General features: G+C 44.1%; 1 protein-coding gene across 1 annotated transcript; it reads left to right on the forward strand.

Annotated features, from left to right (window-relative positions):
* Nucleotides 1–1,533: 1,533 nt before the first annotated feature.
* Nucleotides 1,534–14,688, forward strand: JCAD (junctional cadherin 5 associated; the record flags this gene model as incomplete). The annotated part of the gene is made up of 3 exons (XM_079538013.1): nucleotides 1,534–1,829; nucleotides 7,284–10,924; nucleotides 14,654–14,688. The coding sequence occupies 3 exons, from the start codon at nucleotides 1,534–1,536 to the stop codon at nucleotides 14,686–14,688; spliced, it is 3,972 nt and encodes a 1,323-aa protein (XP_079394139.1).
* Between the last annotated feature and the right edge of the window lie 10,286 nt (nucleotides 14,689–24,974).

Genomic DNA, 24,974 nt, shown 5'->3' on the forward strand with positions numbered 1-24,974 from the left:
CTCCTCCCTGCTGAAGTTTGGAGCCGTGTTCAAGCAAGGGATACTCCTAACGTATCTTCACCACGACTTTATTTTTATATTTTAAAGGGTGTGTAGTGTTATGTGTGTGAAGAGGGAAGGGATTCATTAAGCTCCAGAGACAAACCGGTTTAAATGCTAAGCAGGCTAGCAGGCTGCAAAGCCACTTTTGCAGCGTTCCAAGTTACTGGCTGAATCTCGGCTCTGCGTTACAAATGTTTGTGTATTTCTGCACTACATAGGTTCATGTATTTCATTAAATAACAGTGACAACAGTTCTCACCTTCCTCTTGCCCAGGAAGAGCAATAGAGCCCTGTGTATAACATGCACTCACTTTTCATGGTTGGACTAGATAATCTTAGTGTCCTTTCCCAACTGTAATGTTTCTCTGATTCTATGATTCATGATCTTCGCAGAGACATTCTCCTTTCGAGCAGCTGCCAGTGAGAGCTCTTGTCCCTCAGGTAGAGCTGCTGCTATGCAGGGTACTCAGCACTCACCCTGCATGTTGGATGAAGTGCATATGCGGGGAACATCATCTCGAGTGTTCCGTTTTATATAACAAATCTATTTTGGTGTGTTTCACTTCTCATTTATGCACCTTTTTCTTTTCTTGTAGTGCAGTTCAAGCAAGGAGGAATGTCCCAGAATTGGTTCCTCGCTGTGCACAACCTACAGAGTAGATCATTACCTTCCAGTCGTTTTAGAACTATGGAGGAATGGATATCCCATAATTGCCGTAACAAGATGTGAGAGAGGTGCAGACAATAGAGATTGTTTCCAGCCAACTAATTCATTTTGCTGAATCTTTGCCGTAGTTGGTGAAGAGTTGAGAGCTGTCACCAGAGAGAAAAATCCTGACTGTCATGTGTGTTGGAATCATTGAGACATAGGCACCTCAGGTTGTTTTCAGTCATTTTTCACAGGGAAAGTGTGCTGTAAAAATAGAGCGTTCTTGAAATCTTAGGCTTTGTTTTGTTCTGGGTTATGATTGCTGGATTCCAGCAGGTCAGTGTAGGCCAAGAAGAAAATCATCTGTGAAAAAGGCTGCTTAATGGGGGTGTTGCATGGCATTACCTGGGTTTCTCATGTGGTTGCATCATGAATTTTGGTTCTCATGCAAATACTGTCCTTATTCATGTGAACATTTTTTCTTAATAGGAATATGCAGAGCTGTAGGGAGTGGCACGTTGTCTTGTAGGCCTTCCCCTCCTACCACAGTGACTTGAAACATAATGCAGAGCACATCACTCAGGACAGGAGTGAAGTTGGGTGTTAGGCAAAGGCTTGACTCGGACGGTGGGCTCAGCTCTGGCACAGGGTTTTTTGGAGATCCCATAGTAAAATCTGAAAGCTGCATTGACCAATGAAACCCTTGTCTTTAGCAGCACTGCCTGTGGATCAGGGATGTCTCTCCTTGTTTAAGGCTGTCTTCTCTTTTGATTTTTTTCCAGTCATGGGTCTTGCTGGAAAGAGCTTTCTGATGGCGCAGCTGTAAGTGAAACCAACGCAATATGTTCAGTGTGGAGGACCTCTTGATTTCTCATGGATACAAGTTGTCTAAAAATCCCCCTGCTTCCTATGAGAACAGATATGATGGATACCGGCATGAAGCTGCAGGGAACAGATCTGCTCAGAGGACACTGAATGGCTTGGAAGCAGACCCTAGAGCTGCTTACTGCAAGAAGCCTCTGACGAAAACCAACTCGAGCAGCACTGAAAGCAGTCATGGGAGCCAAGGGAGACAAGCAGGTCCTGGTTACCACCATGACCTTCAGGGTTTGTCCACTTTTCATACTTCAGAAGGGGGGTAAGTTTCAGCACCATGCCATGGCTTTGCTTTCTCTTTCTTTTGGTTCTGGCAGATAACTGAGCATGCCCCTAACCCCTGACACCATCTTCCTGTGATCCTTTCCTGCTTCCATACCAGTGTGATTATTTCCATGCACTGCAAATTGAGATGAGAGGTAACAGCCTTAAGTTGTGCCCAGGGAGGTTCATGTTGGATATTAGGAGAAAATTTTTCTCAGAAGGAGTCGTGAGATATTGGAATGGGCTGCTGAAGGAGTTGATGGAGTCGTGGGCCCTGAAGGTGTTCAGTATAAGTAGATGTGGTACTTAGAGACATGGATTAGTGGGCATAGTGGTGATGGGTTGATGGTTGGACTGGATGATTATAGCACTCTTTTCCAACCTTATAATTCTATGAAATGTCCACCCAAAGAGATGGCACTTCCACTTCGCTGCTGCTTTGAGAATACTGAGGTGAGGGAAAATGCCACTGACTCATGCTGTCTGTCTCAGAAATGCCTTGCTGATGCTCTTAGGAAAGCTCAGTCTAAGTGCGGTAAAACATAAAGGGGCAAAAGCTCTTTTTGTAAAGGAGTAGTTTTAAAAATCCAAAAAATCCAAATTCTTCTGCCACATGCATGCCCTGGTTGTGGTGGTAGATTCAGCTGTGTGCAGCTCTCAGTGGGTGTTCCTCCATGCACAGAGAACTTTCTTGTTTTCCTGAGGCTGTTCTTATGAAGTAAACATAAGGAGGTGCCTGTATGTTTCTTTTTAAAGCAACTCAAAGCCAGTGGAAGCTCTTGTCGTCACTCCATAGGACGTGCACTAGCACCGGCATGGCTCTCTCGCTGCGGAGTACGTGCGCACTGGGCTGGGGCAGGCTGGGCAGGAAGAGCTGTGTGTATACAGCAGCCCAGCATTGTTCTGCAGCTGTTTGAGAGCTCCCCGTGAACAAAGGAAGGGGTGAGAGTAGGACTGGGATTCAACCCTGCTGTGACGGCATTTCGTGAGGAAAAGCCCCTTCCTCCTGCAGAACAGGCTTGAAACTGAAAGCAGGACACAATGCTCCAGCCTTGGGACCCTGTCCTCTTTCAGAGACCTTCAGTGACACGTGGCAAAGGCATGTGTCCCCTGGCTGCTGGGCCTGTCTGCTCTTCCCTTTTTTCTCCCATCCCCTTCATCTCCCTTCCCCTTGCGAGGCCAGTTGCCTGGAGCAGGAGTGGCTCCTGACTGCCAGCTGGAATAGCAGGCAGGGTTGGATGGGAGCACTGTGAAGTGGTGCTAAGGTGGCATGTCCCACAGCAGGGAAGGACCCAGGTGAAAGCAGCACTTCTGGAGGCAGGAGAGGACATGACCTTACTGGTGGTAAGGAGGATCCTTCACGGTGTGCCTGGAATGAGGGGAACTGGACAGCAATGAAATGAAGAAAGCCATGGCAGAGGCTTGCTTGTCTGCCCTGTGTCTGAGATGGGATAGAGGCATCTGCAGGGGCGAGGGGAGGCTAAATGCAAAACCCCTGGCAGATTGAGTGTCCCTTTTGAACCTCTCAGAATGCAAGGTGAGGAATCTCTCAGCCTACAGCATCTCTCAGCCACAGTGAATATGGTATCCTGGTTTTAAAAAGCTGCTTTTTCATGTGAAATAGGGATCACGGTCCTGTAAATGACTTTTTGTCACACTTCAACAAAAATAGAAATCTTTTCTTATTGTTAAGCAAACTGCAACTCCCAGTGAACCTTTTGGGAGCTCTTACACATCACTCACAGCTAGGAGTGAAGGGGAATCTCTGTAGCAGCTGCCCCTTCCTTGCCATCCCTGGATGCACAGCACAGTGCTGGCTCTGCCCAGGAGCAGTCAGTGGGCCAGATTGAATAAAGTTCGCTGCAGTGTTGGTGCTGCAGCACCTGTGCTTTAACTGCCAGGCTGTAGGGTGAGAACCCTCCAGCCCATCTCCCTAGGCTAGACCCTGGCTTTCCCTGTTTTTAAAACTCAGGAGAAGAAAAGACACAGCCATACAGACACTGCTCTTGAGAGATGAACCACTTTGGGATTGTTTCACTGTTCTGCCAGTATGATGATTTATTACATCTTGTTCTCCACATAGAGGAGCAGGTGCTGGTAGGGCTGTCCCAGTCATCCTTGCTTTGCTGAGAATTAGGAAGGCTACACGGTGAAGGTTTGGAACAGGAGATGAGGCAAAGAAAGGAGGGAAGCTGCCCTTGTGGTAGAGAAGAGAGGATTCATAGAAGGAGAATGGCTGCTTCTTTTCTGAGTGAGGAGATGCATGCTGCTTCGTTATTTGTGTGGGAGGAACTATGTTAGTAGCTAGCAAATTTAGAGCTAAGTAGATAGTATCATTAATGAGGTCACCTGCTGCAAAAATTAGAAGACGGTACTGGTGTTTCAGAGTGGATGAGTGTATGTGAGGATAGGATCCCAAAATAGAACAGAAGTTGCCAGTGTCCATAAAAACTCTCTGAAATTTTTCCCCTTTGCTGCCAAATCCTGTCAATAAGTTCCTTACAGCACCTTCCTGTTGGGCACAAAGAACTGCCCCAGTGCCCACATCTCATGGACCCTGAGTACCTGGGTGCCTGATGCCTATTGCTTACGCTCTGGGACAGAAACTCCTGTGCTGTTTCTGTACAGCCCTGCAGTTTTGTGATGTCAGCCACGCTCCTTTGCTTCTGGCGAGTCATGCGAGGTCCGCTTGTCCAGCATCGCCCTGGGGCAGCCTGACCCATTGCTCTGAGGGCATCAGCTCAGTGACATGTGGTTGGGCAGCCGGTGCAGGGCAGGCTCACGGCCTCCTCTACTGAGAAGAGCTAGCAATAGTTTTTAAAATGTTTTCTCATTAACCTGATTTTATATAGAATTAATTCCAAGCACTTTCTGACAGCACACGTGGTGCTGCTTGAAGTCTGCTTGAACCAGGACTTTCAGAAAAGAGTTCATAATGTTTTAATTTTCCTACTTGGTCCAATTGGATTCTTCTATATCTCTGGATGCCTGCACATAACCACCTCTAGCAACTAACGTGGGAGCTGGAGAGAATGCATTATTTACCTAGTGAAAAGATCATGAAAAAGATCAGGTTTAAATGCTCTAAATGCCTCTTTTTAAATGTCTTTTCTACACTTGCATGACCAGGAGATAGATTGTTTGTATCATGTCTGGTAGTTTATTATCAGAGTCCGGCTATTAATTGTTTAATCTTAAAAAATAGATTTAATCTTTTTAACAGTTTTAATACGTTTAAAAAGTTTTACTAAATGGGGGAACACCCTTTCTGTAACTGGCCCTCTCCTCACTTAGGGCCAATTTACTTTAATGAAAATCTGTGCTTGAGCTTTGGTTGTCTTTAAAAAAGCAAACTAACCAAAACTGCTCTTTTATTGGTTTCCTAGGAAAGACTTGAGTAATGTTTCCTTCCCCAGTTCCTGTTTCCTATTAAAGCCTTTGAACAGCCAGCCCATTTCATTTCTGTACTACTAGCTGTGGCCATTGCAAATCTCAATATTAGTGTCGACCATACTTCCTTCCCCCAGTGTTTTTATACTTGGCTGATACGTATTTGTTTTCACTTTATATTCAGTGTTTTTGTTCTTTTTTTAAATGGCGAATGAACCTTTGCAATAGTAGTGATTCACCACTTCTAGAAATGTAAAGATTTTGAGATGCTTTTTTAGGAGACCTGGTAGCACTGAAGCAGGAACCATTTCAGGGAAGTCTGCTGGCCTGCACTGAGCAGGATGTCAAACCAAATAATTGAAAGGGTCTCTTCTGATCTTAGCATCTATGATTGTAATTTCTAGGATTTTCCTTAGATCCTCACATGATGATTAATTAAATCACATTGGGTATTTTGTGTTGTTAGCAAATCTGACAGAACAGAAAGAGTAATCTGTCTGTCCCCACCTCACTACTGCTGGAGCCTGCTTCCCTCCTGGTGTTGTAAGCAGAGATACAAACAGTGCTGTAGTAGCTAGCAGGTCAGGTGAAAGTAAAGATGTGATAATCTCAGAAGAAGACAGCTTTCGTTCAGTTGTTTCCACATGCTGAAAGGCACTGAAAAGTTTGTTGTTACTGCAAACAACTTTCTAATATAGGAGGTGCCCTGTTGTATCTCATTGATTAATTTAGACATTTATTACTTCCTGGGGTTCTGCAATTGAACGGTATTTTGTGCGTTAGAGTCAGAACATTTTGTTCAGATGTTAAGTCTTAATCTAACAGAATTAATGTGAACAAGATATCCCAGCTTTATTTTCAGCTCTTACAGGATAAAGTTAATATATGTAAAAGAAAATTACTGTGGATCTAGACTGAATAATTTTCAGTTGAATTATATTAAGTTTTCACAAACTGCTGTTCAAATAGATTGTTTATAGTGAAAAAAAGAAAAGGAGCCCAATGACACTGTTTATGTACCTTGGGGTTGACGGAAGAGGGAGAAATTCTTGGGTTCTATCTACATACTTGTCCTATTTATGTCAAAATTGATTTTTCATTCTAGTTGTATGCTGGTGGCAGCTGCATAGTGTAATAGCAGTAATCCTGTTGGACACCATAGGTACAAGAATAGCAGAACACAGTTGAAGTAGAAGATGAATTATTTAGAAGAAAAAGTACCAGTTTTGTTTAGTAGTAATATACAAAATAGTTTAGTCTGTTCAGAACACATAGAGAAACTGTTTTGTTCTTTTAAGTCTGTGTTCTGAATTTCTAATCTGCGATAAAATGTGTGGTGTCTTTCATATTTCAGTAATGGGTAGCTGGAGATGATCCCTCTTTTATTTCTAAGCAAAAGTTATACTTCTTTTGGGGTGTTTTTAGATTTAAATGTTGGTTCCATCATAGTAAGAGCTGTGCTGATACATTGCCACTGTTGTGTCATGTATCATTTCATCCAAAGCCTATCAAAGGGATTTGTGCCCTCAGAAAGATGAACAAGAATCAACGCAGGAAACGACATGTTTAATTTCAGCTTATCGTGCTTCATACAGGATATATTTTAGGAAGTAGGCCTCTACTTGTTCTCCTTACCCTCTGCATTTTAGCTTTAGAGTCCTGTTAAACTTGCTTGTACCAGTGATCCCCTTGAAGTTTATAGATTTTGATGTAACAGAGTGCAGAAATAAGTTCATCATAATCATTTCTGGCTTTCTGGTGCCCATTGAGGGAGCTGTACATGTTTGCAGAGCACATAACTGTGTGCATTTGTTTCTCTTTCTAACAGCTTTGCATTGCTAACAACATGCCAGAAGAGCATCGGTTCCTTTGCTGTTCCTTTGCTCGTGCTAATGGCTGACTTAAATCCTCTCATTAAAATCATAAAGCCTTCTGGTTGCAAATAGATTACAGAAACCCCATTGGCATAACTCAACATTTGACCTCTTAATGGAATTACCCATAAGGGAAAGAAAGTGCATCTGTGGAAATTGCCTATGACGACACTGTGTTTCTTTTTCAGGGTTTATGACAGGCCCCAACTAGCATGGTCTTCCCAGCCCAAGAGTGATAAAGATCTGGCCTACTGGAGAAGGAGAGGGCAGGACTTCAGCGTGCTGCTGGGCTACTCCCAGAAAGGAGGTGCAGAAATGCAGGGTCTGGCCGCTGCCCACGGGGCACCCAGGCACCCCAAGGATGCCCAGACGAAAGTGGGGTTGAGCACAGAGTACGTCAGGAGAAGTGGATTGCCCGAGAGCTGTGAGGGGCCTGGAGACTGCAAATGGCAGAACATGAGAACAGAAAGCTGGAACCAGCCAAAAAAGGTAGGAAGGCAAATGTCGGATGGTGACAGAGAGAAACTGCTCCAAGAGCTGTATTCGCTGACTCTGGGAGACGATGTCTTAGGCTCCCACAACAAAGGGAAATCGCAGTCCTTGCCGAGAGTCCTTCTGCAGGAGAGCATGAGGTGTGTGGAAATGCCCTCCGTGACCAACAGCAACAACTCCCTCAGCGTAAGTAAAGCCCCTTCCTATCCTTCACACAGATTGACTGTGGAATCGGCCAAGCACCATGAAACGGGAGGCCATTTCCTTCCCCTGGTGAAGCCCAAGTATGGGAGACCTCTGAAGCCTCCATCCTATGAACTGCAGCGACAGAGCAGAACTGCCGAAACTGGTTTTCAGGACCACTACCAGAAGGATGAACCAATTTCTCATTTAGCCAAAGCAAGTGAGCCGAGGCAAGATGCTTGTGTTCATGATCCTGGTTTGGAGCCCCCGGTCTATGTACCTCCTCCTTCTTACAAATCCCCACCTCACCATACCGTGAGCCCACATCCCCTCAGTGAAGTGCCTAACAATGCCACGTATGCCAGCAGTGATCAGCAGGACACTGCAGAGCGGGCTGTTGCCTGCCAACGACCAGCTGTGAACAGTGTTGAAATGGGAGCCGCTCCTTGCAAAGACAACCATCTTCCTCCTGGGAAGCAAAGCCATTCGAGGCGCCCCGCTGACTTCCTGCGTTCTGTTCAGTATATTCCCTTTGATGATCCTCGGATACGGCATATTAAAATTGCACCACCCGATGGTCTGCAGGGCAACATTAAATACATTGAAAATGCACATAGTCCCAGTTCCGGTACTTCGCAAGAGAGAGATCTTGAAGTACAGTACAACAGTGCCTTTTTGGATGCATCACACTTAGCCGGTTCTGTAAAGGAAGAAAGAACTTCTGACAGCTCCACCCACAGCAGCAGATGGTTGGCACCATCCGTCCGAGATCAGGAAAATTGTGCCTTGCTGGACCAAAGAGACAGTTGTAGCACAGCTAATCACAGCCCCTGTAACAAAGCCAGCACAGAGTACACAAAAGGCAAACTTCTTGTAAGAAACTCACATATGGACAGCACCTGTGAGACCATTACAAAAGTGAAAAAGTTTGAACCTGGAACTGGGATGCAAAGCAAAAAGAGTTCAAAGAAAAAAATGAATGAAACTATATTTTGTTTGGTCTCTATCCCAGTTAAATCAGAATCAAATCTGCCAGATACAGATAGGAACAACAACATAACCCAGAGCCCTGATAAGAACAGGTTTGATAACAATGGGGCTTTGCAAGAACAAAGTCTCTTAAGTATGTCTTCAACTGACTTGGAGTTACAAGCTCTTACAGGAAGCATGACCAATAAAAATGAGTTACAAAAACAAGAGCTGTGGAGACCAGAAGAGTTCAAACAAATGAATGACCTCAGATTTATTCAGCCTGCAAAACACAGAGAGCTCAAATACTCTGGCTCTTGGCCAGGTGATCAGTACAAAGACCAGCAAACACAGACCAGTTTCTCTGACGAACCTAAAAACCCACAGATTTTCCATGGTCCAAAGCCTGGGCAACCCAGCAGTAACAAATCACTGTCTCCAAAGCAACTAGGATGTACGGCATCCACAGCTGGGTCGAAACAGACAGGGTCACCTTCTGATGACAGAGGCTGCATACAGGGTGCGTATGGCATGAAGGGGCAGATGTACCTCAGCCAGTCCAGCAACAGCGCATTTTCTAGAACTGCCACCTCCGTCCCACAGGCCTCCTCACCAAAGGGCCACCAGAGCCAGCCCCTGCCTGCCCAGGAGCGGGAAGCTGGCGTTATTCCCAAGGCTGATGTAGTTAAGGGAGGAGCAGGAGCTCCTTGCAACAGTAAAGAGCTGTTTGGGCAGTTCCTTCTGAAGCCTGTCAGCCGCCGACCATGGGATGCAATAAGTGAACTAGAAAGTTTTAACAAGGAGCTGCAAGGGCAGGAAGAGAGCATGAGCAGTGAGGAAGACTTGGAAAGTGCAGGAGGTTCTCCGCAGCCACATGCCCTTCCACAGAGAAGGTCACCTAGAAATGGGAACCAAGAACCAAAACGTGGTGGGAAGTTGGAAACAGTTGTGCCAGAGGTGCCCGTATTCAAGTCAGGGAGAGTTAAAAGTAAGTCTGAAAGTTGGAGCACAGGGACAGAGCATGGTGCTGAGATGAGCTGTGTTGGCTCTCAGTGCTCTTCACAGCCAGGAGGGAGCAATGAAGGAGTCAGACCAGCAGATGGAAGTCTGATAACAGAAATGAGGATGGGGGAAGCCAAGAATAGAGCAAACAGCCAGCCAGTTCGCACAGGACCTGTCAAGAGATTCTTGTCTAGTAGCCCAAGCAGCTCCTACCATGGTAATCCTTTCAATAATCCTGTCTTACAGGAGATGAGTGAAGACCAAAATTATCTAGACTTTGTTAAACTGAGCAAAGGTGCGGCTCCCCAAAATGATACAAAATTTGAGAGAGGCTCAGTTGTACGCTTGTCCTTAACCAAGAGGAACCAAGGGTGCTCTGAGCCAGATTTGAGGGCAGTGGGACTTGATACAGCCTCAGGCCCTGGTACTAGCAATTCTGATTACTCTTCAAATGAAAATTCTGTGGAAATCCCTGTGAATGAGTCCTTGCAGGCAAGAGCTGCAAGAATTTTAGGCATAGAAATAGCAGTGGAATCTCTCCTTCCAGATGACCACATTGGGCCCCAGCCAGGCACAAGGCCTGCAAGCAATGCCCATGACTTTGGGTCATCAGCAGAGAGCACTGTAAGTGGCAAAGAAGGAAAAAAAGACAGTTCTTATGAAAGCAGACGTAAGTGTGGGTGGACAGAGAGTGCTCTCTTTGTTGGAGAAAGGGACCAATCATTATACCCTGATGAATGCCAGACCACTCACCAAGAAAGCAGCACTAAAATGTTGGTGAAGGAGCAAGCGTTTGAACAACCTGAGAGGCCCAGCCAAGGTGGAGACCAAAAGTTGGTATCCAAACCAACTGTGTGTCAGCACTCAGAAAAGAGAGTGAGGAGCACCTCAAAAGTGATAGAGACACTACAAGGCAAGCTCACATCTCCACCAAGCCGGACTGCCATGGATCGCTTAGTGCGAATGAAAGAAGTTGACTCTGTGTCCCGGATGAGACGTCTGAGCATTAAAAGTGCAGACTCAGGAGAGGAGGTGGACGAGGAGAAGCTGGCAAAGGTACATGAGGAGAGAGGAAGCAAACTGGCAACTTCAGGGACTGTGTCCAAGCGTGTTGTCTCTCTCAGTGAAAATGGATATTTAGGTGGAATGGACAAGAAGAAAATCGACAGAGATTTTTCCTTAGGTAAGACCCTACTTTGGGAGATCCAAGTGGGTACTGTTTTCTTATGTAACAGGCACAATCGCTTTCCTTATGCCCACGTAACGATGCTCAAATAGTAACAGGCCGTAGGTGGTACTACCCCCATCTGGTTGCCACCTCCTTTACTTTCCTTGTGGAAGAGGTAACATGAGAGAGTGATCCTATTTTAGGAAAACTTACTGTAAAAGTAACTTGTGATACTGAAACTCATTCACGCAGGCTGGAGCAGTCCCCGAGGTTTGCTGTCTGTCTAATTGTTTCAGGGAACTGCCAGTTTTAAATAGCTCAGTTCAGAGATAGTCACTCTGGTGCCAGTGTTTAGGAACATGTGGTGATTTAATCATAGCCTCTCCTTGAATACCTAATTTTCCATCTCTAATACTTAAGGAGACACATACTGTATCAGAGTTCAGAAAGAACTAAAAATAAAAATCTGATGTTCTTCTGTGAAGCCTCTGGGAAATGGCTACATTAAGGGGCCTGGAAAATTCTCTCTCTCATGAATATTTTCCAAATCACATGTTGAGCACAACTGTTATCCCCAGGTCAAATGGAACGTTGGCTTTTTCAGTGAACACCTTTTTTTTTTTGGTGTGTGTGTTCCTCATCTCTCAAGAGCACATAAACTTGGGTAGTCCATATGCACCCCTGAAGTAACGTGAACTGTTCTCTCTCCACAACAGTTTTCATATGGCATTGTATTAAGCAACTGAAAATCAGCTGTTGCCATAGATCTGTGTAAAGGTACAAACCTCCCAGGCTACCTGCCTAGTGCATTAAATGCATTGGAGTGAGCCAGTGCATAGTGTGAAAGTTGTTAAATTAATATCATTTTCTCTCTGTCCTCCTTGCAACAGCCACTACTCTATCTTGAAATTCACACAGGTTATTCATTAAACTCCATCGATGTAAATCTGTTTACAGTTTTCCAGTACAGAGGGACTGAAACTAAATTGAGCATGCTTTATAGTGAATGTATGTATTTATTTATGAAGATAAATGTTTATATGAGTTCTCAGCATTGACTTTTCCAGTCTTACAGCCTTTTCCTTTGCATCTTTTTCTGTATCCCACAGCTCTGCATCTCCTTCTGCTCTGAGCCGTATTTCTCTTGAGCAGGTTTTCCAAACAGGCTAATTCAGCTTCCACGTATCCATCAGATCCAGTATGCCCCACATGTATCTCATATGCTTTCCTCTTTTGGGGTTGCTGCTGGAATGAAGAAAATAACTGTTGTAGTGACAAGACTTCAGGGATGTATGAAAACAGATTGTGTGTGTTTTATTGGAGCCTTGTACTCAGAATTATTCTGCAGCAAATTAGGCCTAGTTTTATCCTTCTTACTGACAATGCCAGGCTCGTGTTCTGTAATGTGTGCCCACTGCAGTAGTTCCTTTTAACAGCTTTCCCCATATCTGCATCATGGCTGTCCCTTCGCGCTGCACACATCCAGCACTGCAGGGTAACACACATGGTAGAAGCAATCCCCTCCACTGGCTTCCTCCCATCCAAAGAGACTGACTCGCTGACAGCCGCAAGATCTTCATCTTGCCTTAGTGAGGCAGGACTGGAGATTTGTGTTTATAGAAGGGCCTGATGCTTGTTGACTTTGTTAACTCTCACTCCATCTTCCGGACTGTCTCACTGGTACCAGTGAAAGCCAAAATGAGAACTAGTCTTGAAAAAGCACTGATATGCATTCCTTTCAGGGAGTAGATATTTCTAAAATCCATTCTAGTTGGAGTGAGCCAGGGTGATGTTAGTCTTATAATTGCAGACTGGGCCTCCTTTAGAGGCTCAGAGGCCTTAGAAGAAAGAGGCTTTCACATGTATAATGTAGCTTGGCAGATGAACAGTCATCTCAGAGTAAGAGCTGATCTTACTATGCAAATAGTGCCATTTGAAGAACATCTCCAATGTTCCCAAATGTACTGGATGTTTTTTTTCTTCTTTGCTGTTTGAAGACTGCTTCCGTGAGGCTACTGATCTGGCCTTGTTTCTGTAAAGAGCATTGCAAATTAGCTTAACCAAATGATGAAGAAATGTTTGTGCATCAGTGTAGGAATTCCAGTATTTGCGCTTCCAGAATTCTGACACTGCTAGGAGTCTTCCTGGCAGTTTGGATCTTTGGGGTCCTTGGTTTAGATGCTGAAGGTCTGAGTAAGCTTTTAGGGAATAATCTGGGCTGTGCAGAAGTCTTGTGGCCTGAGTTTCTCACCCCACTCCTTCAGAGCTTTTCCAATTGGTGGTGAGTTCTCACACCGTGAATGAGTCCAAAAACTGGGCCAGGGAGGCCTTGGGAGAACCTAGTTTCTGAAATGTTAATCCATTTTTATTCTTAGATCAGCTTAGATGCCGAGCTGTCCTGGAGTGCACCAGCCCTCAAACACTATGTTCTTTTCGAGTTTGTGCATTAATGTGGTGTCTGTCCTTGAAGTTTGGAAATGCCAGCAGAGGCTGAACAGTGATAAGCAGTTCTTACATAGGCGCTGCTGGCACAGACTCCTTTCTTGGCTAGCTTGTCAGTGTGAGGAGAGTGGAATTGCAGATCCCACCCCAGCACCCACTAGGGCCGAAGTTCTTTCTTAGCCAGTCTCTTGATATGCATCTGGATGCTGCAGATGGACACATAGAAGTAAAAATTTTCCTCTGACGATTTGTGTGCTTGTTTGAATGAAGATGTTCACTCATATCAGTGTAAAACTCCTCAGGGTGAACATTTTACTCTCCAGTGTGATATTTATGGGTCCAACTATTTTCATGCTTAACTGTTTAAATGCAAGTGCTATGGGAGTATAGCCTATGGGAGGGACTTTTAAGATTAACACAGATACCCAAGTTACACAGGCACAGCAAGTAGCATAGGCTGCAGTGCTGGATTGTCCAGACCCCTGGGGGATTACAGACTCCTGTGCAGCTGTGCATCCCAAGGTGTCTGGGGTAAGGCAGGCATGTGCAGGGCAGGCAGATCTCAGAAGGCAAAGCCCTTTCATTGCAATCCTCTCCCAGAGTCACAGGGATGTAGGATGAAGGAGAAGTCTTGTGTCTGTTCGCTGCATGGCCAATGTCAGAAATGCAAAGTGAGGTCTATCCTGTGACCTAGCAAGAGGTAGGCTTAAAATAAAGATCAAAGTTAGTAAGACAGTCCGGTGCTTTAGAGAATGATGTTCAAACCATGAGCTGCAGTTTTGCTGGCAGAAGTGAGGCAGTTTGACTGCTGTGAGGTGATACGGTGATGCTTTCCATTATGCCACTGCATGAATCTCAAGCTGAGAAAGCACAATCAAATAAAAAGACGCTGAAAACTGAACTGTATCACTGAACCAGCCTTAATCACCCCAGTAGGAAGAGTGCAGCATTTACGTATTGTTCAGTGTAAGGGGGGCAAATCTTGTGTCTTTCAGTCTCAAAGCATCTGAACACTAGAAGCAATCATTTAGCAGTCAGTCAGCTTTCTCCTACCCACACAAGGCTTCCCAATTATATCCCCATGCATTTGATCTGAGTTGTTCCTGAGTTATACTGGTGCAAATGCAGAATTGGGGTCAAGAATGTATTATGTATTTTTAGGGCTGTCAGTCCAGTGTTAGTTTCCCTTTTCTTTATATAAAAATTAGGGGAAAAAAGTCTCATTTCCATGCCTTACTGCATGTACTGGTGTTGAAAAAGTTCCACAATACATTATTCATTGTGTTTTCTTGTCTATTTCAGACACATATGACCCCACCAAAGTTGAAAAGGTGTGAGCTGAACAGAGAAGAGAATAAAGATGTCTGCTCTACTAAGAATGTTTCACTGATTTTTTTTTGCTGGGTGCTTTTTGTTTGTTTTTGTTCTTTGATGCCTCCATGGGCAATGGCAATGCCTCCATTTGTGGTGTTCATGGTGTACTGATAATGCCTTTACCACTGCCACTAGGAATTAGCTATTCATATCTGAGACTGTTGCGGAGACCGCAGAAAAATCTGACTTCTACATTGGAACCATCTGGCTTTGTAGCATTAAGACTTAATGCCTACAGTTGGCAAAGAGTTTTTATCTGAACAGTATTTCAGTCTTCAGCCGGGATGATGAAATGCATGAAGTGAGGCTTTTGAGCTTTCTCTTTGGTGTAGATGTAAACGTGGGAGATTAGTGAAATGATTTTTAAAAGAATGTGAATTTATAAGCTAAACTTCTAAGTCTCTACAGTCTAAACATTGTTTAACTTAAGGGATTTTTGGCCATAAGCAGAAAGTGCTGCTGCACTAAGTGGGGGAAGGAATGCGAGACAATGGTAGCAAAGACTGATTGTGAAATTATTTCTGACTTCCAGAGTCTGAATTTAGTTGGATTAAATACTTACTTGCCACCTAGAGAGAAGAAAAGCAAAAATCCCAAAGCTTCTAAAAAATGAAGACTTTTGTAATACATTGTACAGAATGTGTAATTATAGTAGCTGGCAACTAGTGTTCCTGACCAATGCAAAGTATACCACTGGCTGTTTTGCACTCAGTATTACCTATTTTTGTTTCGCTGTTTAGAAATTCTTTATATAAAAGAATAGTAGCTGGTTTAAAATAGCCCATTTTAACAAAATAACTATATTTCTTGTTACAGAATACTATCTATTTTTCTACGATGTAAACAATTGCTAACAAGTGGCAAGTATAAAGAAGTATTATTATTATTATTATATTTTAAGAAGACTTATCCCTCTGAGTGAAGGTGACCCAAGAAGATTTCACTTGTATATCTGAATGCACACTCCATATTGCCCCGTATTCAGTAGCGCTCCCTTATTTTCTGAGAAGAGCCATCTGTGTACGTATGTATGTACAACAGGGTTATTTCCATTTTTCGGCACTCAAGCCTTGGATCGTTCTTGGAGCAGCTTTCCGAAACACAGCTGAGAACCGTCTGGGCTGGTGTTGCTGCCATAACATTCCAGTGACTGTGCTTACCAAAAAAGTGGCTTTGGATCTCTGTCCCGGTATCTTTGAGCGGCTTGGATGAAATACCTGTTTCTTTCTTTCACTTAACTTCCTTTTACACATCGTGATTTTGGATTAGGCCAGTGTAAGAAAAGAAATAAACCTGGGTTTACTTCTTCCCTGCAGCTAACTGATGGTGCTGGGGAGGAGTTCAGATGTCTTCCTCAAGGCGTTTGAATACATGTCTGTAAGTGTATGTTATCTGCACACACAAATGCATGAACTGCAAAGTATATAATAAAGCCTATGCATTCTGCTCTTTGATACTGAATTAGCCTGCGTAGAATCTCTGATTTTAAAGCCTTTATGTTCATTTCTGTGCGTTGTTCTTTTTTTTCTCTTTATAAGTTCCTGTTTGCTAACATTCTTCAGATAACTCGTTCATGTACATCACTGGTCTATTTTACCCTCTTCTTTTTTGTTGCCGTTGTTTTGTAGCATAATTTTATTTTCTAAAATCTATTGTCTTTAAATATTTTTTCCTAAGAAGTCTGTAATCTGGAAAGAACAACAGGGAGAAGCACTCATCCTGTGTTTTGACAGAATGAATTTCTTGTCTGTAACACACGATTCTGTTACATATGGACTATTTAAAGCTTGTTTGAAAAGAAAATGTGGTGTATAATTTATTTTATTAACTCTTGAGTGTGCTGCCTGGCAATACTTCCTGACAAACTTTTTCTACCATTCTTACTATATTCACCTTTCTTTTAAAATAATCACCAGTACTCAGCTAGGATGTCTGGGAGCCATTACATGGTTACAAAACATCTTTCAGCCCAGTCTGTCCACAAAGAGCTACTTCCAAAAAAAGAACTGCTTCGACTCTCATCATCCCCCCTAATGGCAGAGTTGAGGGGCCTGGCAATAACTTGAAGATTTTAATTTACCCATGCTTTCTGGAGAACTGTAAGTTGTCACATCACTGCTCCTGCTACCTTCAGTTCGTGGCTGTGTGGAAAAATAGTTTTTTGTGCATTTTTTTTCCTTCAGATGGGAAGGGGTCGATTGATTCTGCAACACATCTGTTTCATCGCTCATGTCAAGTAATTACTTTTCCAACGCATGTAAGCATCCATGACGTTAAAAAAAGAAAACAAAATCAGAAAAGATACGAAGAAGCAATATTGCAAAATTGCTTTTAGTGGACAAGACTACGAGAAATCAAAATGTAGGAAGTTAGTAAGCTTTATTTTGCAGAAATGTGACTGACCGATGGTTGAAAGACTGCAGTTAGTTCTGCTTTAAAACTGGTGTTTTAGTCTAAGTGCCCTGGCTATTTCATACTATTATGCATACCAGTAAGAAGAATACAGAGTACAGCTTTATGAATTATTGTGGCTTAGTGTTTTTACAGTACCTGTGCCGTAATTAAAATACCAGCTATTTGAATGCGCTGGGAAATACCATAAATTAACATTTTTCCACCACTCGCAAATAGTCAGCAGAAAGCTCCTTCTACACCAGATGTAGTTAGAAAGTAGAAAATGATCACTTTCAGTGCTCAGCAGGAGCATAAACTGTCATGGCAACAGCTATCAGTGGTAACGGCAGCTGCAGGAGCTCAGGGCTGAGTGGATGCAGAAGAGGTTGCAGGGCCTGTTTATAGTGCCTCCTGCAATGCAGTGGTGTGACTGCAGGACTCTGCATTTACATTTATTCTCGGGAGGAAAAGCAGAGCTGGTTCCTCAAAAAGCATGCTGTTGGATATGTATGCAGCTTGTCTTGCTGTCCTACTACTGGAGCTGGGGATGCTGGGGTTGATGGTAGGCTGTCAGAGTGGTTGGTTGGGATGATACTGGTTTCACGAGTGTTCCCAGAAACATGCAAAAAAACCCAAAATAAACCCAACAAACCAGAGTCTGGGCTTACACATTTTAATAACATTTAATGGGGAGACTCCCCTGGAGATGGATAGCTAAACAACCGTCTATTTCCATTTACTCTGCTGAAATCCACAGTGGATGGTCACCTTTCAGGGTTAGCAATAGTAACAGCACTTGGTGGCAGTGCTAAGGTGCCAGCTCCTGTGCCAGCAAGGTAACACAGCAAATCCAAAGGTTGAGGCACTTCTGGCTGAGAAAGACGAGTCACCAGTGAGCTCTGAGTGCTACGCCAGCTTCGCTCACCTATGTTGAGCATGCAAATCACGTCACTGGCTTTACAGTGGGGAAGTGAGAAGTGAGAAGGTGCTCGGGGACTCAGTCCCTGAGGGGACTGGCATTTTTGTGAAGGTGGAAGTGCTCCCTCGTGTGGTTCCCCTGAGCACGAATTAGAACTGAAGGAAGAATCAGAATTCACTCCAGTCCTTGCTAGAGGCATCCTGAACTGGGCAGAAGTTTGTTCCGAAGTGTGTATTTCAGATCCCCCTGCCGTCGCAGCTAAATGGGGTGGGATGAGTCGTGCGAAAAAGAGAAATCCCTTTGCATGACTCAAAATCATTGGTAACTGAAAGGCCCGAGTAAGCCTAACAAAAGTAAGCCTAACAAAATGTTTTTGTCAGCTAACAAAAACAGCAACAATGACAAAAAAAAAAAAAAAAACAACAAAAAAGCTTTCCTTAGGCATAAGATAGACTGTAGTATTTCATACCACAGCTTCTACAGCAAACAACTGCATACTGTTTCGAAGCCACTGTTTACTTCACTTGGCTCCTGATGGAACATGTAAAAACGAAAGGATGTTGGGAGCAAAGATCCTATATACTGAAACAGCCAAAACCTTTGAAAAAAGGACGGACAGTATGTGCTTAAAGTGGTCGAGTTAATAAAATTAATCTGTCAGGTGTGCACCCTTTGAAAACAACCAGTCCTGTCAAGCTTACTCCCATATAAACATTTGAGTTTAGTAAAATATTTCTGTTTAATATCATGAATCAATATTAGTCAATATTCTGTTGCCTTTGGCACATGGACAGCCAGCTGAATGTTAGTTTTGCAGTACTGGACCTCTCCCTCACATTTAAAATGACATTTTCTTCACTGCCCCTTTTCAGAAGAAAAACAAATGATTGGGAGAATAGTAAAAGTGAGAGTCTTGCATTTCAAATGGCAGAAGTTGTTGCAAAGCGGGCATTTTGTCCAAGTCCAAGATCTGTCTGAGGTGAATATACCTGAGAAGTAAATCTTTACTTGACAGAAGCCAACAGCTGAAGTAAGTGAGAAAAAGCTGCAGGGTAATGTGTGTTAAAAGACTGGAAAGGATTGGTGACTTACTGGCTTTTTGAATGATTTTTGTAAAGCTGTCCTTTCACAGGACAGTGTTACTTTGGGGAAGGATGAATCACTGTCGTAATTTCATTCCACTGGCTGTAAACCATGATACTGTGGTCCTCATTTACTGGAGTGAGATTTACTGACACGCGTACACCACAGCATTTAAACTTCTGTTCTTCTGCATAGCTTCAATAAAGGATCAAACTGGAGATTTCATGAGATGATGCTTCTATCACTGACTCCATTAGAAATGTTGGGAAATTGTGATTTAGTGCTGCTATTCAAACTTGCATGAAAATTTACACTGCACCTCCCCCCTGGAACTAAACAAAAGCTGTTTACCATCAACTCTATTTTTAAAGGAAAAAATGTTTCCAAGAAAGAAAAAGGGAAATCCTGATATCAATTGCAAAGCCCCAAATCGCAGTGCTATCTCCCACCCATGCAGAAAAATATGTTTGCAATATGACTTGCAGAGCTGCACAGCAGGGAGAGGGTGAAGGGAACTTAAGTCAGAACTGACCAACACATGGCTGAGATTAGAAATAAAAATGAAATTTCCCAGCCAAGAGAAACCACAATAACATATGGATTATAAATGAAAGAGGAGCTTTCCACCCTCAACAGCAGCACTCTCAGCCTTCTTTCTAGATCTGGACTCACAGAGAAAACAATCAGAACCATTCCAAAAGCCTTTCCTAACCTAAGGAAAATGAGGAGTTAAATGTGCTAGACAGAACACCGGTATCTGTCTTTGTCTTTACACATTGCAGATAATTCTCTTTCAAGATATTGTGGCCTACCTCCAAAACTAATACTGGCTAATTTCCATGGATTTCTGCTCCAGGTAGCCCAAGGGAAGAGTTAGAGGGAGAAAGAGAGAACGGGAGCAAGCAATTACAATAGTATTTGTATGAGAAGATGAATGTGTTTTAAGAGTTTTCTCTTTATTTTTCTCCACACAGTGCAAATACTGTGTTTCTGTGCTTACATGTAAACTGGAGGGGGGCTGCTGTTAAACAGGAGACACTCTCCAAATAAAGATTTTGCATGGATATGCTCTTCTCTGATGCTGATATTGTTATCATGGAGCCAAGATGGAGCATGTGCTCTGATGTTTGCACTGTCTTGATAAAGATAAGAGTATTGGTGAAGTGTTAAAAGGCTGCAGTATTCTCTAGGGGACTGCTTCTTCACTGTAAGTGAAACCTGACGTTGTGGCTGGTTTGTTACACCACAGAGTACAGACATTGGCTTTCTCTCTCATATGTTTACTTGCAAAAAAATTACCTTCCACATCCCCACTTTCCGAGATCTTCTTAGTCACCAGGTCACATGTTTCCAAGCTGAGTTGTTTGCTACCTTTAAGGTATGTTCTACTTCCATGCATGAGCAGGATCCTCCTTTACAGCCTGGCAAACAGCCATTTGCTCTGTGTAAACCCACCATGTCAGAACATTTTCCACTCCCTTTGCACAACTTGATATGAAACTGGGATAGTTTACTTTGGCTGTGTTGCAGTAAAGAATGGCATGCTCTGTGCTGATAAGACTTCAAGAGAGCAAAGCTATTATTTTAATATTAAAAAAAAACACCAACAACTCACTGACAATAGTGTAAGCTACTCATGGTTAAAATGTGCAAGTCTGTTTTTTGTCACTGGCTCACAAACAGGTTAGACTTCACTGCTGGGCCCACACATGCTGTGAAGAAACAATGAATTCACCTTCGTACTCCTCTCCTGTCCCAGATCTACCTGCAGAACATGAGACAGCCAGATCCAGGCAGGCTGCATGTGGAAACTACTGTTGAAGCTTTGCTCTTTTCCATCAACTAATCGCTCTGATCTCGCCCCATCTTCTCTTCTTCCCCGGCTTCTTTAAGTATTAAGAGCTCTGGTCTGGCATAATCCCAACAACCATCCAATCTGAATCTACACACATTCTTGGTTTTTTTCTTCTGAAGGTAGGCAGACGTTCAGTTCTACCCAGTAGAAATTATTTCTTTGTTCTGGTACCCTGAGATCTTATGCACAAAGCATGGGGCTGGACGTGTCATAGGGGCAAGCACATAGAGCCCAGTACTCCTTCCAAGCAAATCTGTAGGCACTCATGAGAACCCCGCATAACAAGTGAACAGGAAAGGCAGAGGTGGCTGAGCGGATGCTGCTCAGCCCTCACTCAGGTTTCTGCTAGGGCAACCAGAAACCAGCTGCAATGCTCTGCACCCCTTCCAGCACCAGCTTTGAAGCCAGCGGGTCACTAACCCCTGGTCACATCATCCCACACGGCCCTGACTCTTTGCTAATCGTGTAAGTCCCCTTGCTCTTATCTTATTCAACACACATCTCATCTTCTTTATCTCTCTCACTGGCCTCTTACAGCTCTAGAGCATGTTTGACCTTTGCTGGGCAGTGGCAGTATGCATGCCCAAATTCAGTTTAAACTGTGTTATCTCTCTCTCTTTTCTGCTCTCAATCAGGGGGAAGACAAACAGCTGCTGGGAATCCCCTTGTGTGATTCATGCAGAGGTGCTAACACCAGCCCGAAGCAGCATCACACCTCAGGGGTGATACAGAAAGGAAGAAGGCTGATCAGGAAGCCAACTCATTTGTTTTAACCTCTGAAGTAAAAACATTTATTGTACAGGTAATCAAGAACAAGGCAAATGTTTGCCCCAAAACAATAGGAATTAAAACATTAGATCCCTGTGAAGGGCTTTTTTTCACCTGAGCCCTCCAGCACTGAACTTAAAGAGCTGTCTGCATCTTGCTTTGCCATTGATTTAACAGCCAGACCTTGGGACAGACCGACTGGTCACATGTTGCCCTAACTGAGCAGCTTTAGCTTCTCCTCTTACCCCTTTGCTTGTCCATTCAAACCACAGAGCATTTACACTCTGTACCACCCCAGGTACAGCCCTTCACCTCAGTTTCACTGCAGCTGCAAGACCAGTCATGTGAAACGCACTGAACAAACAGCGCAGTGACCTAGCCAGCTGGTGTCATATGAAGTGGAGGGGTTATGACATCTTGTGGGCAGGAAGGCCTGTCATTTGTCCCACTTTCTCATTATTATTGTAGCACAGTGTTTAGAGTATAAAGGAAGTCCTCTGCTCTCCCAGTGGTGGGTCACACTATAAATATCCAGGTGGCACAGGACAACGAGGGCTGTAAAACTCAGGATGTGGGTCACAGGACTGTGTCTGCTTTCTGTCTGGGAGAACACTGTAACAAACCCTTGCAAAGAACTCCGATAACACCACATGAAAGGACTGCAAACACTGTGAAAGAGATCTTCGGCTGCTGTAAAGTGTTACTGCTCTCTTCACTTTGTGATACGCTGCTTTTCTTATTTCCTTCCCTTCCCAGCCCCTTCTTGAGTGCCCAAGGCTGAAAAGTATCCACAACACTTTCTTCTTTTCGTTTTACCTTTCAGGTCCTTTTCCTTCTCAGTGCAGATGCACATCTATGTTCCTGCAGCACCCTCCATACCCTAAGCAGCTCTCATACAAATCAGTTACTCCGGTCATAGGCCTCCTGAGGGATATTGGTATCACGCCAAAAAACAGGGAGGGTCCTTTCCCCTGCCCCAAAGAAGCACAGTGACTTCAGGGAGGTGAGTCAGGACAGAGACCAACTAAGGCCTGCATCATATTCATATTTTTAACACAAAGATTCCTCATGTAAAAATCATCATTTGTTCCCCTGAAGAAGTATAAAAATTCATGAGTGTTGTCAGCTCTTGTAAGAAGAGGATGTTCGTGGTGAATACGTGCCTTTTATTCCTGTGTACTTTGCATTTTTCTTACCAAATACTTATTGGCTATGGTTCTGGTGTTTTAATAACCCCTGGACAATGTTTACTGCAAAAGATTTAAAAAGAAAATTCAGGGGAAGAGGGGATAATGACACAGTTACAGGTATATTTCAAATTCTCACAAATGCCCTTTGACTTCTTCTTTTCCTTTCCACAGAAGTCATATTTCATTTTTTGATCAGCTTACATCCCTAGGTTCCACCCACCCCATCCTTCACACCACAGGCCACCCGAACTGTATACAAACAGCTCTGCGGAGCAATGGATCTCTTCAAATCAAAGTTACAAGTCAGTGTTTGGTGACTGCATTTATATCCACACAATTTTGTTGACTGCTGAAAAAAATCATGTTACTTTAACTGCATCAGCGAGGCCACAGAATTTCATACTATAGGTTCACATTTCACACAGACAGCAGTGCAAGGTGTTACTCACGTCTCCTGAGGTAAGGGAGATTGATTTCCCTTTTTTATTCTCCTTCTTGAGACAGGAACTGCTCTCTCACGCTGAATCAGCAGGATATGCCCTGTGACACAGCCTGTAGCAGGCTGGAGAGCTGTTAATGAGTCTAAAAATCGCATCCCACCCGAACCCCTCCCCCATTAGCGAGCACAGGGCAGGGAGGGAGCAGAGCCCCTGCTGCACACAGCTGTGATCTGAGATAAGTGCCCCGGGCCCACCTCCACCTCCCTGCAGCAGGGAAGACATTTGAACTCCTGGACTCTTCCTCAATTCAATGTCTAGCTGACAAACACGCAGCAGGCAACTGGAAGAAAAAAAGAAACAACAAAAAAAAAAACAAAGTTCAACCCATCCCAATTACTCAGTTTCTAGGACTTCTGACCAATTTCCTAAACTTTGCCTCAGGATTTTTTTTAGGCACTATGTGCACTTTTCAACCATATAAATAGTTGAAAGAGTTCAACATAGCAGTAGAGCAGCAAAGCAAAGAGATTGGGCTGGGAAGGGAAAGAAAAAACTCGATCACACGCAGACAGTGCAGCAAAAAAAACACAAGTTCTATTCAGAGAAGTCACTCGTTCAAAGGGCTGCAGCTGACCTCTGTCAGCCCACAAACCGACCTGGAGCGGCGCTTTGCCTGCCTGTCCTTTGGCAGGTGGGCAGCGATAACCCCTCTCTGACAGGTCTGGCCACGCTGTGCAGCGCAAACCCTCTCGGTGTCCTACTGGAAGACTCTTTGTTGCTGCCTGAGGGTGAAGACAACAGGACAGAGCAAATCACAGCTGATTTTACAAAGCTGTGAATTCAGCTTAATTTCTGACTTCTGAGCACCTGTTCCCCCTTTCTGTTGTTACACACCACACCATGACCTCTTCAGTGGCCCAGTGCCCTGTCAGGGGGCTGGCTCCTCAGTCAACCCAGAGCACCTCATCAGCAGTACTTGGACCTTATTTCTCCATTTCTTCTCCATTTTCTGCCACAGAGCATGAGGAGCTGCTGCAGCCCCTTCCTTACACAGAGGCCATGTCCCCACACCATTGCACAGCCCAAGGGCCGTCTGTGTGAGGAGATGGGCCGTTTTGTGCCGCAGAGCCCTGACCATGGACTGCGGGTCTCTCTGCTGGGGAAAGGCTGCCAGTGGATTTGCCACCATGGTGGCTTGTTTGTTTTCTGCAGAATAAGGACCCCCTGTGAATAAAAAGGTCTTGTGTTATTATCCGTTTTTTTTTATTTTTCTTGGTGTTCTTTACATGTGGGAAAACTTGAGAATAAAGAGGCTGCCCCACTCCTCACGGCTTCTCCAGGGGTACGCAATCTCCCTTTTCCTTCCAGATAAAGGAGCTCTGGAGATAGGGCAATATCCTGGCAGATTCCTGCCTTCCTCGCAGCGTTGTAAAGAACCGCCCGCTCCCCCGCTCCGAGCCCACTCTCCGGCGGAGCCTTCGAAACAGCGCCACCTGCTGGCGGGAGCGGGCGTTGCGCGGGTCTTGGCGGCGGGAACAGCGTGGGGTTGTGAGGGAGCCGCGGGATGCGGCAGGAGCGTTGTGCGCCGAGTTGGGGTTGG

This window comes from Tetrao urogallus (assembly GCF_951394365.1).
Source record: "Tetrao urogallus genome assembly, chromosome: 7".
Classification (NCBI taxonomy): domain Eukaryota; kingdom Metazoa; phylum Chordata; class Aves; order Galliformes; family Phasianidae; genus Tetrao; species Tetrao urogallus.